Source organism: Leptodactylus fuscus, chromosome 5 (genome assembly GCF_031893055.1).
Source record: "Leptodactylus fuscus isolate aLepFus1 chromosome 5, aLepFus1.hap2, whole genome shotgun sequence".
NCBI classification, from domain to species: Eukaryota; Metazoa; Chordata; class Amphibia; order Anura; family Leptodactylidae; genus Leptodactylus; species Leptodactylus fuscus.
This window is the reverse complement of record NC_134269.1, coordinates 141,761,753-141,778,253: the sequence shown is the minus strand read 5'-3', so window position 1 is coordinate 141,778,253 and position 16,501 is coordinate 141,761,753. Positions and strand designations below refer to the sequence as shown.

The following is a 16,501-nucleotide window of genomic DNA, read 5'->3' as shown; positions in this document are numbered from 1 at the left end:
CCGTTACTCTGTTGTGCGCTGCCAGTGTCCATTCAGTTTCGTACTGGCGCCTCCTTGCTGGGAGTCCTGCACCTCATGTGATCGCTGAGACTAGTTAGGTAAAGAATTTCCAGAAATGAGACCGTGAGACCGAACAGACACAGGCAAGGACAGCGGGGTGCTGTGGACAGGTGAGTATACTTTTTTATATTTTTTTTTATTTTTACACCTATACTGCATGTATTTTTCTGCAATGTGTGGATGGGATTGCACACACTATATACCTACACACTCAGGCCTGGTTCACATCTGCGTTCAGTAATCCATTTGGGGAGTCCGCATGGTGGCCCCCGAACAGACTACTGAACGCATTAGCAAGCGGTGTGCTGTGAAAGCACATGGACCCCATAGATTAAAATGGAGTCCGTGTGCTTTCCGTGCGGTGTCCACACGGAACATGCGGACAGAAAAGTACTTCATGATCTACTTTCCTGTCCACATGTTCCGTACAGAGACCGCGCGGAAATCTAATCTATGGGGGCACACAGTATTTTCCCCTATAATGGCCCCTGCACACAGTATTATGACCCTTAGTGGCCCCTGCACACAGTATTATCCCCCATAGTGGCCCCTGCACACAGTATTATGACCCTTAGTGGCCCCTGCACACAGTATTATCCCCCATAGTGGCCCCTGCACACAGTATTATCCCCCATAGTGGCCCCTGCACACAGTATTATCCCCCATAGTGGCCCCTGCACACAGTATTATCCCCCATAGTGGCCCCTGCACACAGTATTATGTCCCTTACTGGCCCCTGCACACAGTATTATGTCCCTTACTGGCCCCAGCACACAGTATCATCCCCCATAGTGGCCCCTGCACACAGTATTATGTCCCATAGTGGCCCCTGCACACAGTATTATCCCCCATAGTGGCCCCTGCACACAGTATTATGTCCCTTACTGGCCCCTGCACACAGCATTATGTCCCTTACTGGCCCCTGCACACAGTATTATGTCCCTTACTGGCCCCTGCACACAGTATTATGCCCCATAGTAGCCACTGTACACAGTATTATCCCCCATAGTGGCCCCTGCACACAGTATTATGTCCCTTACTGGCCCCAGCACACAGTATCATCCCCCATAGTGGCCCCTGCACACAGTATTATGTCCCATAGTGGCCCCTGCACACAGTATTATGTCCCTTACTGGCCCCTGCACACAGTATTATGTCCCTTACTGGCCCCAGCACACAGTATCATCCCCCATAGTGGCCCCTGCACACAGTATTATGTCCCATAGTGGCCCCTGCACACAGTATTATCCCCCATAGTGGCCCCTGCACACAGTATTATGTCCCTTACTGGCCCCTGCACACAGCATTATGTCCCTTACTGGCCCCTGCACACAGTATTATGTCCCTTACTGGTCCCTGCACACAGTATTATGCCCCATAGTAGCCACTGTACACAGTATTATCCCCCATAGTGGCCCCTGCACACAGTATTATGTCCCTTACTGGCCCCAGCACACAGTATCATCCCCCATAGTGGCCCCTGCACACAGTATTATGTCCCATAGTGGCCCCTGCACACAGTATTATCCCCCATAGTGGCCCTTGCACACAGTATCATCCCCCATAGTGGCCCCTGCACACAGTATTATGTCCCTTACTGGCCCCTGCACACAGTATTATGTCCCATAGTAGCCCCTGTACACAGTATTATCCCCCATAGTGGCCCCTGTACACAGTATCATCCCCCATAGTGGCCCCTGCACACAGTATTATGTCCCTTACTGGCCCCTGCACACAGTATTATGTCCCTTACTGGCCCCTGCACACAGTATTATGTCCCTTACTGGCCCCTGCACACAGTATTATGTCCCTTACTGGTCCCTGCACACAGTATTATGCCCCATAGTAGCCACTGTACACAGTATTATCCCCCATAGTGGCCCCTGCACACAGTATTATGTCCCTTACTGGCCCCAGCACACAGTATCATCCCCCATAGTGGCCCCTGCACACAGTATCATCCCCCATAGTGGCCCCTGCACACAGTATCATCCCCCATAGTGGCCCCTGCACACAGTATTATCCCCCATAGTGGCCCTTGCACACAGTATCATCCCCCATAGTGGCCCCTGCACACAGTATTATGTCCCTTACTGGCCCCTGCACACAGTATTATGTCCCTTACTGGCCCCTGCACACAGTATTATGTCCCTTACTGGTCCCTGCACACAGTATTATGCCCCATAGTAGCCACTGTACACAGTATTATCCCCCATAGTGGCCCCTGCACACAGTATTATGTCCCTTACTGGCCCCAGCACACAGTATCATCCCCCATAGTGGCCCCTGCACACAGTATTATGTCCCATAGTGGCCCCTGCACACAGTATTATCCCCCATAGTGGCCCTTGCACACAGTATCATCCCCCATAGTGGCCCCTGCACACAGTATTATGTCCCTTACTGGCCCCTGCACACAGTATTATGTCCCATAGTAGCCCCTGTACACAGTATTATACCCCATAGTGGCCCCTGTACACAGTATCATCCCCCATAGTGGCCCCTGCACACAGTATTATGTCCCTTACTGGCCCCTGCACACAGTATTAGGTCCCATAGTGGCCCCTGTACACAGTATTATCCCCCATAGTGGCCCCTGTACACAGTATCATCCCCCATAGTGGCCCCTGCACACAGTATTATGTCCCTTACTGGTCCCTGCACACAGTATTATTCCCCATAGTGGCCCCTGCACACAGTATTATGTCCCATAGTGGCCCCTGCACACAGTATTATCCCCCATAGTGGCCCTTGCACACAGTATTATGTCCCTTACTGGCCCCTGCACACAGTATTATGTTCCTTACTGGTCCCTGCACACAGTATTATGCCCCATAGTAGCCCCTGTACACAGTATTATCCCCCATAGTGGCCCCTGTACACAGTATCATCCCCCATAGTGGCCCCTGCACACAGTATTATGTCCCTTACTGGCCCCAGCACACAGTATCATCCCCCATAGTGGCCCCTGCACACAGTATTATGTCCCATAGTGGCCCCTGCACACAGTATTATCCCCCATAGTGGCCCTTGCACACAGTATTATGTCCCTTACTGGTCCCTGCACACAGTATTATGCCCCATAGTAGCCCCTGTACACAGTATTATCCCCCATAGTGGCCCCTGTACACAGTATCATCCCCCATAGTGGCCCCTGCACACAGTATTATGTCCCTTACTGGCCCCAGCACACAGTATCATCCCCCATAGTGGCCCCTGCACACAGTATTATGTCCCATAGTGGCCCCTGCACACAGTATTATCCCCCATAGTGGCCCTTGCACACAGTATTACGTCCCTTACTGGCCCCTGCACACAGTATTATGTCCCTTACTGGCCCCTGCACACAGTATTATGTCCCTTAATGGTCCCTGCACACAGTATTATGCCCCATAGTAGCCCCTGTACACAGTATTATCCCCCATAGTGGCCCCTGTACACAGTATCATCCCCCATAGTGGCCCCTGCACACAGTATTATGTCCCTTACTGGTCCCTGCACACAGTATTATTCCCCATAGTGGCCCCTGCACACAGTATTATCCCCCATAGTGGCCCCTGTACACAGTATCATCCCCCATAGTAGCCCCTGCACACAGTATTATGCCCCACTGTGGACACCCATAAACAGTTATTATACTCTGGGGTCTTTTCAGACCCCAGAGTATAATAATCGGAGACCCGGGGGAATAAAAACATAAAAAATTACTGTTTCTTACCTGTCTCCGGCTCCTACGCTGTCTTCTTTGCTGCTGTCCTTCTGAAATGACGTCAGACGTCACATGACCCGGGATGCAGGCCGGGTTCATGTGACGTCAGAAACGTCAGGAAGGAGGCCTGGCAGGATCGTGGAGAGGTAAGTAACACTGTTTGTTATGTTCCCTTACCTCTCCCGATCCGCCAATCATTATACTCGGGGGTCTGCAAAGACCCCCGAGTATAATGATGGTATTTGTGGGACCCGCAGTGTCACTTACCGATCCCAGCCAGGATCGGTAAGTGAATAGGGCCGTAAAGGCCTATTAAAAAAAAAAAACGAAGGGTATCGGCTGTCACCAGGCCCCCTAATGGCCCGGGCCCTGTGGCAGCCGCCTCCGCTGCCTCTATGGTAGTTACGCCCCTGATACCATATATGTCATATATATACTTATATGAATGTATGAATACTATATATACTCACATATATACATACACTCACCCATAAACATTATTGTAGTATACTGTATACATACCTGTATACAGTATACATACCTGTATACATACCTGTATACAAAGATACAGTACTCACACAATATACAACACACATACAGTACACAAATGTACACATATATACATATTACATAGACAGATTTTACCAAAATGATATACTTACATTTTCCAGAAGAGCACAGCATTGCATGAGACGACTCCTGTCTTCCCCACACGATCCAATGTGAGAGACGACTCACTGTGAGGGGAGGGGGAGGGAAGCAGGAAGTGCGGGCAGCACAGCAGGTCCTCACAGGAGAGCAGCAGGTCAGTGACAGGAGTGCGAGCTGCCATTATAGCTGAGGCTGAAGCTGCACACGTGTCCTCCGGTATATACTTTCCCTATATATCGGGAGGACACTATGTGCAGCATCAGCTAATGGAGGCCCCTGTGTTCTGAGGCAAATGCAGATGCATTGGTCAGGTGCTCGATTGGGGGCCCCGACCAATGTATCTGCATTAGTAAAATGAGGATTTAACAGTCGGGGCCTGGGGCCCACCGGGGGATTCACCGGCACACCGGTGGGCCAGTCCGACCCTGCCTGTGCTGGTAGAAGAAGATGAAGAGGATGTTGCTGACGAAGATGGAGGCGGCACTGGAGAGAGTTCTCTCACAGAACTGGGGACGCCTCCAGTGCTGTTTGAGCGCTGGGGCCTGCCCCAAGTGCTGCGAGACAACTCATTCGCATACCAACAAAAAACGGGATTTCAGGCGAATGGCGGCGCGGAGAAGACAACGAATGGTAGGAGAAGAATAGCCTCTCTTATGGCTATTCCGACATGTTACTCAGAAAAAAAAAAAAGCGTTTGTATGATAAGATCCCTTTAATACATGAAGGAACATTCACAGATTGACAACTATCACTTATAGGGGAGGAGAGGTCATATGATGTTTCGGTGACCCATACGGGTTATTTATTGCAATTTAATATGGTAGAGTATATTTCCATTATTGGTGTTTTAATGTGACTAAAACAATTCACATAAAATATCCCTCAAAACATAACATTTAATAAGTTAGATATGTTAAACAGTGATGACCAAATATTGAAAACACAAACTACCACCAAGTGAAGAGGACTATATAAAAACACTGGATAAATAGCTCAACGCATTTCTCTGTCAGATAGTTCATTAGGAGGCGATATCCAGTGAATCAAAACCTAAGCATAAGTGGACAATGAAACCCACATCACAAAAGTCGTGATCTGAATAACCATACTCAGTTTGATAAGGGATCCTCGATTAGGTCAGATTAGTTGGTAATCTTAACCTTACATATATAACAAAGTAATACTGGTATAAACATTAGTAAATATGTGCCAAGTCTCCTATCCTCTATGAGAAAAGCAACTAATACATCTGTTATTGCTTATGGCACATACCCCATTAATCACAGCAACACAGACATTAGATCATTAAACAGACATCTTGACAGACGGCTCCATAATCAACACAGTCAGAGCCACCCTATATCAATATGATGGATAAACAAGTCTGTCTCAGCGTTGAAGACAATAACCACTATAAGTAGCCATGTCAGTAAGTAAGCTGAGCATAAAAGGTCACAAAACGCAAAACACATCAAAAGATATAGAGCGATTTAGTGGTTACTCATCCAGCCATGTCCATGTATGGATTCCAGGCATTTCAGCTGCTGGAGAAGAACCGGTGTCTCACAGGTCTGTGGGTACATGCCAGTTACTTAAGCAGAGAGCCTGCTCATTACAGTATCACAACAATAACAATGCCCCTCAAAATATGGCCTATCCATGCAGACTATTATAAAGGCAGTCACACCCTCTAAAGGAGTCACAGTGATGACAATGCTTGATGCGGCAGCAACGTACACAGCACGTAAGAAACATGCCATTTCATGATGATCATGAGCTTATTTTTTCTTTTTTGCAACTGGAGGCTAGATGAGTAGGTGTACAAACACTGTCATTCCAAAAACACCAGAATGAAATGCAGGGCAAATTGCATAAATTCATAGTGGTAACAAACCACAGGAAAGAAGAGGATATAAACTTGTTGGAGTACACGAAATGCCTTATTGTATCTAGTTGTTATATTATGAAGGTATATGTTTGATATCATGGGATTATAAAAACACATTAAAGGGATTCTACCATTAAAAACTTTTTTTTTTTTCCCTAACACGTCAGAATAGCCTTAAGAAAGGCTATTCATCTTCCCACGGCCACAAGAAAAATGGCCGCTTACATAGTATTGTAAGCGGCCATTTTCTTGTGGCGGGCGGGCATGCGCAGTCGGCTTTGCCCTAGGTCCGAGGCCTAGAAGTTTGAAGCCAACCCCTGGAAGAAGAAGCAGTGAAGACCCAGTTCCTGAAGAAGATGGAGGCGGCGCTGGAGATTTCTCTTGCAGCCTCGGGGATGCTCCCAGTGCTGTTTGAGCGCTGGGGACCGCCCCCAGTGCTACGATAGAACTCATTTGCGTACCGGCGAAAAACGGGATTTTACCCGAACGGTGGGGTGGAGAAGACATCTAAAGGTAGGAGACAAATAGCCTTTCTTAAGGCTATTCCGACATGTTAGGTAGAAAAAAAAAGTTCTTAATGGCAAAAGGCATGAGGGGGGGGAAGATTGTAGAAAAACTGTCCCATGGCACACCAAACGAAATAAGTTATAAATAATGGTGTTGAACAGGACCTACCACTCACACTTGGGGATGTCACCCAGTATAGAAAAATACTAGGACCCAGGTTCACCTATAGCAAGTCACCTTTCCCAGGTACTAAAACTGTCTCCTGGTACTCATGTTTCCTTTATTTGGGCTCACCTGGTAAACTAATGACCACAGGTGTTGGAAATTGATTTCAGTGATTCAGTAAAATAATTTGGAACACTGTGTGTGTTTCACAATTCCATCCACTAAATGGTTCCTGTGTGTTTCTAGCCTACTACATATTGCATGCTATCTTTATATAGATGTGAATTGCTTGCCTCTTTTTAGGAATCAACATCTGACTATATTATTGCTGATAAAGAAAAAAAAAGTGGAAGTGTTGTATTCTGCAGCCTTTTTTCATGGAGTCAAGACTATTATGGTAACTAAAAGAGAAAGACCACAGATATGAGACATGTCATAGTAAAAATGAATTGGGCATGCTCAAACTTACTCGGACAAAAAGTCAGCATGGTAGTAATAATCAGACAGCTTGTCTAGAAAAGAACGGGGCTCCAGGATGAAGGTAGGAAGTACCACTTTAGACAAGTCCATTCCTGGCCGAACCTGCTTCAGTAATGTCCAGATAAGACTCTTGTGTTCTTCTGACACAGTTTCAGTTTGTGATGCTTCACCAGCCTTGAAAAAAAAAAAAACGTTGTGAAAATAAAGACTTTGCAAAGAACAATTCTAGGATGTAAATAGTAAGCTTTATGTTCTAGTCATTGAAGTGCACCTGTATTTGTCTCACAACATCGCTGCTTGCTATGAAAACAATGACAAGATTTACTGCGTGTAGTTAGATTCCAAATCCTATAAAAATCATCTTGAAACAGAGGAACATTGTTGTTAGAGAGATTCAAAAATGCATAAAGACTGTCCTTTATGCATTGTTCTCTAGCATAATCCAGGTTAGGCCTGGTTCACATCTGCGTTGGGTATTCTGTTCGGGGAGGGCGCTTAAGGACCCACCGAACAGAATACCGAATGCATTGACAAATGGTGAGCAATGAAAGCACACGGACCCCATAGACTATAATGGGGTTTGCGTGTATTCCACACGAATCATGCGGAGAGAAATGTAGTTCATGAACTACTTTTCTCTCCGCATGTTCCATCACGTTCTGCATGTTCCATCATGTTCACTATCTCTGTGTAGGCAGCAGGTAGTCAGATTTTCTACCATAAAGTTCTATCTGCAACATGGTGCAAAGTTAAAGAAAATGTGGTGTAATCTGCTAAATAGTTTGTGGGGGGGGGGGGGGGGATAAAAATCAGTGTAACCTGACATTTATTCATTTAAATATCTGCTTAGGAGTCCAGTGGGTGGTGCTACTCAGTGACTGCCAGCTTACACTGTCTATTCATAGAGATAGCTGTCAATCACCAAGCAGGACCACCCACATAACGTCAAAGCTCAGAGTGAGCAGTGATAAAAATGGCAAACTTTACTGAATCTTCTCCCACAAAACTATCAATCTGTTCAGCCTTGCCTGCTCCAAACTATAACATTTGCAGGATATGTTCACTTTAATCTATAAAAAAAAAAAAAAAAAAAACAATCTGTGCAAGAAAAAATATTAACTATAAAAAAAACAAAAAAAACAACAACTTTGACCTCTCTGCAGATCAAATTTCTAATATACCACATCAGGCTTTAAAATAATGGAGAATAATCTACAGAGGAGTTTACTAAGTGCAATATTATATACTGTGCTGAGAAAATTTGTTCTGCTCACCTCTCCCAACTCTTCATGAGCTTCCTCCATGTACGTGGTTTCCTTAATCAGATCAGAGGGTTCAGGATCAATAAAGGAGTCATCCTGTCTTTCTGAAGTGTCACTGTCACTCTCCTCACTTTTACCGAGTCCATCATTGTCAGACTCCTCATGATCATGGTCATTTTCCTTGTCAGATTTATCTGAATAGGTATCTTGATCTTTAAAGTGCTGCCGTTCTATTTCACTGTCATTCAACCTAGTCAGAGTGTAATAAAACAGTTTAGCTCGCTAATGTTAATATGATGCTATTCATTAAAAGAGGATACAGGGCAACAACAATGCACTGATGTATGTCGTTGCTAATTCTTAATTGTCTCCAAAAATCAGAAAGCATTAACACTGTCCAGGAGAAAGGACACTGAGGAACAAGAGCATGAAAATTAAAGGGTTAATCTTATGGATAGATTCAGGGCTGGACTTTCACTTGTACGTTGTTAACAATTCAAAAAAGCAGCCATGTTAACTTACTGGAAGTTCTCATTGCTGTGAAGATTGTTTGCCCTTAGAAGGCCATAGAAATTAACATGGCTGTTCTCAGCAGAAGAATTCAGGTCATGCTCTTTTCCTTCCCTGATCATGGTGCGTTTCAACAGACTAGAGCATTTCAAAGCTAGTTCTAGAGCATCCATCCAGCACCTTCCTATTAGAAGAAGAGATGCACATGAGATCATTGTATTTGCAAAACGGTTTTATGTTACATACCATCCTAAGACTAAAGATCCAACTGTTGGGTTGCCTTGTGCCGATTGACTATGGTGATCTGTGAACAGTAATGATAATAGGCCAAATAATTGAATTATGTAAAAGTCCTTTACACTCCTGCCCATGTCAACAAACACCAAAGTCAAGTGAGAGCAAACAAAAACATACGGCATTTAAAACAAAAATATACTGGTATTTCTCAATTTGAGACAAAAGAAGTCAGCAGTGACGTGTCATGAGGGTAATAGCCATTAGCTACTACACTATACAAGCCATACTGTGCAGAGCACGGGAGGCACAAAACTTAATGGACCCTAAATTAAAAATGACAATATTTTCATTTCTGTCTAGCATTTTCCTTTAAAATAAACACTAAGCTTAGTAATAAACAGTATAACACCGCAAATATTTATACACATATAGCATAATATTTGCTTTAGAAGAAAACAAACACAAATACTCTTAGAGACATTTTCTTAAGAATCCAGTTTTACTTTTTTCTCTCTTAGGTGCTGCAAACAGCATTGACTGTATCCTATAAGGGTTTATAATGCAAGTATGCTTTCTAAATGACAAAGTACACGGTAACCCCGCAATGCACACTTTCAGCTGCACACGTTCTGCACAATGGTTGAAGTGAAGCTGCAAGTGAATCCACTACTCAGCAATGATGCTGAACTGTGAGGTCAGCCCTTGTGACAGTGCAGGCATATCCATACCCGAAAATAACAGAACTATTTCCTCCACTGATTTTCAAGGGGATATTGCAAAATGGGTATGGTAGGAAGGGGTTAAAAGACAAATACACATTTTTAATTTTGGCATGGACTTTGACTACTAGTGAGGCACAGAAATAATCATATGCCGGCAGGTTAGGCTCCAGAAGAAAAAGGTTGCAAGTCCTTGGTTTAGGTAATATAGCCAATCTCATGGAAGATGAAAAAGAGGAAAGTAATAAATGATAACTCCTCACTTATAAGCAAAACGCACGGAAACTTGAACCTTCCAGTGTTCTCCCAATTATTAGGGTATACGTACTATTAAAAATGAATTAGAATGAAAAAAGAGAAAAAAACATTTACCAGTTTTAGAAAATAATAGATTCTATACCTTAACCTATAAAACAAAATAGGGCCAACAATATAACTTAATAAATCCAGTGGAAAATAAACACCTATACTAATCAAAGAAACATTTCCAGGAATAGTATAAAAATACAAAATACCTGTATTCAATTACTAAAACCATGTAAGCCCTCACGGGCAGGGCCCTCTCCCCCACTGTGCCAGCCGGTCATTGTTAGTATTTTATCTGTTTGTATATTTTGTGTACCATAAGTAAACCCCAAAATGTAAAGCACCATGGAACTAATGCTGCTATATAAACAACAATAATAATAATAATAATAATAATAATAATAATAATAATAATAATAATAATGTCTCCTGTCTTATTTATTACGCTTCTGCAACTTGCACAACAGACTCACAGGGCTTAAAAAAAAGGGAAGGGTTTGTTAAGAAAGAGAAGAAGTTTTTACACGAAACGGTGTACAAAAATGTACCAACATTTTGGTGCATTTTTTGTCAGAAACTAAGCCAACCCATAGGAGTTGTAAGTTTAGAGCAGACGGTAGCACTAGAGCTATTATCTTGTATCAGTCACTGGGATTAATCTGGAGCCATTCAGAATGGTTTATTCTAAATTAGCACTGTCTAAAACTTAGTCAGTAGCAATAGTAAATCTGCCCCATTATGTGATACTCAAGAGTATCAACTTATTTAAATTAGAAAAAATAAAAAATAGCAGTTCCCAACATCTATCTTTGGAACATATTTACATAAAACACTTGAATGGGAGCCAAGTAAGAACTGAGATGTCTGCTTTGTGCTCCATTCTCTGCCTCTGCTGCTGGAAATAGCTGATATTTATGACCTATCCTAATTTTAGCTTAGATAATTTGATTATACCCAAGTTTTAATAAACATTACAACCCAGTGCATGTTAGGATTAGTGTGAATTAAAATAAATAAATAATAATTAGAGATGAGCGAACACTGTTCGGATCAGCCGTTCCGAACAGCACGCTCCCATAGAAATGAATGGGAGTACCTGGCACGGCGACCGGCCATCGGCAAAGTGTACGTGCCAGGTGCTTCCATTAATTTCTATGGGAGCGTGCTGTTCGGAACGGCTGATCCGAACAGTGTTCGCTCATCTCTAATAATAATAAAAAATATATATATATATATATATATATATATATATATATATATATATATATATATATATTAATAGAAAAAAAAAACTTGCCTATTAGGTCCTCCAGCACCAGCAGCTTATCACTGGCTTCAGGAGGGAGCTGTACACAAATGGCCACATGATTACTCAGAGCAAATCTGTCTCCCCATAATTAATTTAAATCTTAGGAGACAGATTTGAATTATTCTTCCCATGATCCCCCACAGTGGAGCGACAATGACTTAGTAAGACTCCACACACCTACATGGTGGTCTCTCCCTAAGGAGTGACAATATCCCCTTAATCTGGTCTAGAAGCCTCTCACCTCTGAAAAGTCAGTCTCCTGTACGCTGGGCTGAAAAGATCCAATCAGATCAAAACAGACGCTGCCCTCAGCTGAGAGACTGACTTGGTAAAATACCACATCATTGCAGCAAAGGCCTCTGGGAAGGTAGGGAATGATGTTAAAGGGAGCTCCCCCTAGTGGGCAGCATAACTCAGGCACTGTCTCCCTATTTAAATCTTGGAGACATATTTGCATATTCTTCCCATGATCCCCCACAGTGGAGCGGAAATGGCTTAGTAAGACTCCACACACCTACATGGTGGTCTCTCCCTAAGGAGTGACAATATCCCCTTAATCTACTCAGGGCAGTCAGTCACAAGCCTTCATATACAGGTCACTACTGAGGTCAGCATTGGCTGTACTAGTCACCTGTCTACAAACATAACCAAATGTCACCTAGGACCAGCAACAGCAGGGAACAGGTAATGCTGATTTGTAAAATACAATTTTTTTTAATTTTTTATATTTATTCATACTATTTCTAACATATGGGCTGATTTTTATCAGAATCTGCTAACCTAATTCTCATATTAAGGTGCACTTGGACTGGGCACAACCCCTTCTCCCCGCAGCTCTACTTTCATTGTATTGTTCTCTATTGTGATCTTTTTTTAAATGCAGAAGTTAAAATATGAAATTCTCAGCAAATATTACTTCATAAGAGGCAAAACCGGTTAAGACAAACTCTTTCTGCCTTAAAGTTGGCTAACTGCTTGAGAACATGATTTAAAGGCAATGATCTAACTGTAGTAACTGTGCAGATAGATGCTGATTTTCCTTTAAGTAGTTACTCATTGAATTACACAACACACAAGCAGGATGCTGAATGCCCGCCAGCATGCTAACCATAAACATGTGCGGTGTCTGCTACATCCGCACACTAATGTACTGTCTTGGCACAAAGAGTTATTCAACTGTCTTCATAAAGAGTAAAATAGTGTCCGTGTCACTGAAATATTACACTGAATAGGTACAATGCAGGATCTACATGTAAAGCTTATAGATGAAGCAGGTCAGATTTATTGCTGCACAAGTAAGAGCTTCTGCTGAAGTGGAATTTCCTTTTGTTTTCGCCCACATCAGAAACACAAGGCCCTGCATACCATTCCACATTAAAACTCGAAATACTAAAGGGCCATGAAAATTCTACACGATTTGTCCCCTGGTTCCATGAAACGTGTATATGTTCTGCTTAACCTCTCAAGGACCATAACATTTTCTTCCCCACAGAAATCTATCAGGCATTGCATTTTTTAAATACCTTCATAGTTTTTTTAGGGCTTTGTTCTTAGCAGGATGAAACAGATTATTTAAAGGAGACCTGAGTTTTCAAGAAAATGTTGATATATGAGCAGTGTCTTGCTGAGAAGTCTGCTCTATGACTGTATAAACCTTCATACATTACGCCAGTTTTTCTGCTGCTAATATAGCCATTTTGGCTGAAGCACGTTCTCCTTTGAGGCTGTAGACTTGTACAATAAGGAGCAGTCTGCCCCTTCCTCCATCCTTTATAACTAGTTTGATTTGTTTACATAAAATTCTACCAGGAGTAACTGTACAAGGGGAAACAAATAGTTGAAAAAGGCCCACGTGACCTACATATACGTTATAAGGAACATATAAGGAACACTAATAAGCAAGTATAGGGCAGAAACATACAGGAATCCAATCCATTCTAGCACCTACCCTACAGGCATGATACAGAAAAAGAGTAATCTAAGAGTATAGTCAGGAAAGATGCTTGCTGTCTGAATAATATCCCCTCTGTATCTACAAAAGCAGCTAGAATTCCTTAGAAGACTTTCTTACATTATAAGTTGTGAAATGTATGAAATGCTCAGTCTTTGCAGTTTGCACATTTGTGTAAGGAGAATTAGCTCCTCTCTTCTGCATTCAATGTGTGAAGAGAGAAAACCCCTCTCCCTCTGAGCGCATTGTCTTTCCATTTAGCTTCTAGGGACATACATCCCTGGTAACAAAGCCGTCAACTATAAATTAGCTAGAAGAGCGACACCTAGTCACAGTAACTTGAGGGAGGTTTTTTCTGGCAAAAAGCAGCAACATTTTTAATTAAAGAACATTACATCTTGGCCCAGAATCACATGCTCTATATAATGAGACTAAGTTGTCTGAAAAGATAGTGACCATTTATGTATTTTAGAGTAAATATAAGTATTGTAAAAAAAAAATATGGCTGCCCGCAGGTTTAACCTGCTAAAAATGTTCATCTCCACTGAAATAATAGGGGCTGATCTGCACTGCCAGAAGTCCCTTTGAGAATAGGTCCTCTTTCCTACTTGTATCAGGTCAGTCATTTGTAAAAATCAATAAAGACAAGGATATGTATGTAAACCCCTTCACAAATATATAGTATACCATGGAATTAATGGAGTACTACTACTACCATTACTACTACTGGAAGCAAACAATCGTAAGAAATCAATTGTTTTTGTTTTGAGATACTGCAGAAGATATTACAGCTTACCATCTGACTCTGAGGCAGCTCGAATAATCAAGTAGCTGCTTGGAAGGGGCTGGGTAATGGATCCGACTCCTTCACCTTTAGGTCCCTAAAAGAAAAAAAAATGGTTTCCATAGTTATTTTGAGCATTTAATGGTAACATTTTGTTACAATTCTAACAAGTACCTATAGCACAGCTTACCTTAACAGCCCAAATAGATTGCTCCAATGGGTGGAAGAGCTTGAAGCAGAACCCATCCTTCTTTGAGGGCCTCTCAATGATCTCACAAGCATTCAGCAGCACAGTGCCAACCCACTGTCCATTTTTCGGGGTTTTGTAGATTAAAAGGACTCCTGGTTTTAATACACACCACAATTTTGTCCAGCTTTTTAATGTTCCCCTGATCTACATAAAAGCATACATTTCAATGATCAGATTTATCACAGGATATATGTATTTTAATATCCATACATAAAATTATAATAAATAATAACTACAGGACACATAGCATAATAGCAGCTTTTCTCTCACCTTCAGCCAATCTGACATGACAATAACAGAAGGGTCCGTAATTGTGCTGAGCAACTCTTTCGTAGCCCTCTTTTTCTCCTCTCTATAATTTTTCTTTTGGACCTGGAACAGTAGACAAAAAAAAATAGATTAAAGAATGACTTTTTAGATCAATGGGGAGGCAGACAGTCAGTCCCAACATGAATTGGCTGTAACGGTTCGCTTCTGACTCCTTTACTATATAAAGCAAAAAACCGGAAGGCATTGCTGGTCCCTATATAGTGGCTGTGTGAAGTCACTGGAGCTCAGCTTGCACTGATAGTCAGGGACCAAAACCAACTACTTCCAGCTCTGTGGTGTGAATAGTAGGGGCGTCGAAAGCTGCCCCTTACCAATGATCTATGCGGGGCTGGCTGTTGGTCCCCCACTAAGATATTTACGGACTATCATAAGGATAACCATATAAAAAAATACATCCTGGACAAGTAAAATCTGCGCAAATTCCTCCGTGTGAACACAGCCTTATACAATCTAAATAATAGTGCTGAAGGCCAATGCGATTAGTGATAGCATATCCCTAGACTCTCTTAGAAATATCACAGTAAAGATATGTCTATATATATACAAAATATACAGCTGTTTAAGATGGGGACTTCCATTTTACTGAATAATATTGGATCTGACCATGAATTGAAACTTACACTACAAATGACTCACAAAGAAAAAAAAATTCACTTGGAAGATTTTTTTTATATAAATATATATTTATCGTAAAAAACGTAACCGGCAAGTTGAAATACTGAAACACTTTACCTTAAGAGACTCTTTTTTTGTAAGTTTGCTGGAGGCTGCAGCAATGTCCTTTTCAGATCCATTATATAACTTAGACTCTGACTATAAACAATAAAATAAAAGGTTTATTATGACTTGCACATGAGTGGATATTTGCTTTCCCTGTGTCACACTCACAATGGCCCAGGATGCTGAAGTATCACACTTTACATTCACTGTAGCTCTGTTCCTGCCAAGATGTTTTCTGATTGTGGGGATAACATCTATCCTTAGGGAGAGACCACCTTCTCAGGTGTGTGGAGACTTATACAGCCATAGTTGCTCCACTGCAAGGGAACATGGGAGGAATATGCAAATCTGTCTCCCAAGATGTAAACAGGGAGACAGTGCCTCTGTTATGCTGCCCTCTATAGCAAGCACCCTGAACAACATGCCCGACTTCCCAGAAGCCTTTAGCCTTTAGGTGTTTTCTTTTACTAACATCGAGTGAAAATGTATCTATGAAGATATGTTGTTCACTTAGACCTAGGAGAATATTTAGAAGACCACTGTGTGCCACATTAACACTGGTAGATTTAGGGGTAGTAAAAGGCTCTACACTGTAGCCCTTCATGTCTCAATTTCCTGGACCCCTGTGAGTGTGCCATGCTGATGTTAAGAGTCATGTTATTA

At 42.4% G+C, this 16,501-nt stretch overlaps 1 protein-coding gene across 10 annotated transcripts in view; it reads right to left on the bottom strand.

Moving 5' to 3' along the window:
* Positions 1-16,501, bottom strand: part of OSBPL8 (oxysterol binding protein like 8) — a 159,271-nt gene that overhangs the window by 23,435 nt on the left and 119,335 nt on the right. For all 10 annotated transcript variants that reach the window (XM_075274335.1, XM_075274333.1, XM_075274340.1 and 7 more), the window contains 7 exons: positions 15,851-15,931; positions 15,059-15,160; positions 14,729-14,932; positions 14,551-14,635; positions 9,245-9,416; positions 8,735-8,972; positions 7,450-7,634 (listed from right to left, as the gene is read on the bottom strand). In XM_075274335.1, coding sequence (XP_075130436.1) covers positions 7,450-7,634; positions 8,735-8,972; positions 9,245-9,416; positions 14,551-14,635; positions 14,729-14,932; positions 15,059-15,160; positions 15,851-15,931 — 1,067 coding nt within the window. The remainder of the gene's footprint in view (positions 1-7,449; positions 7,635-8,734; positions 8,973-9,244; positions 9,417-14,550; positions 14,636-14,728; positions 14,933-15,058; positions 15,161-15,850; positions 15,932-16,501) is intronic.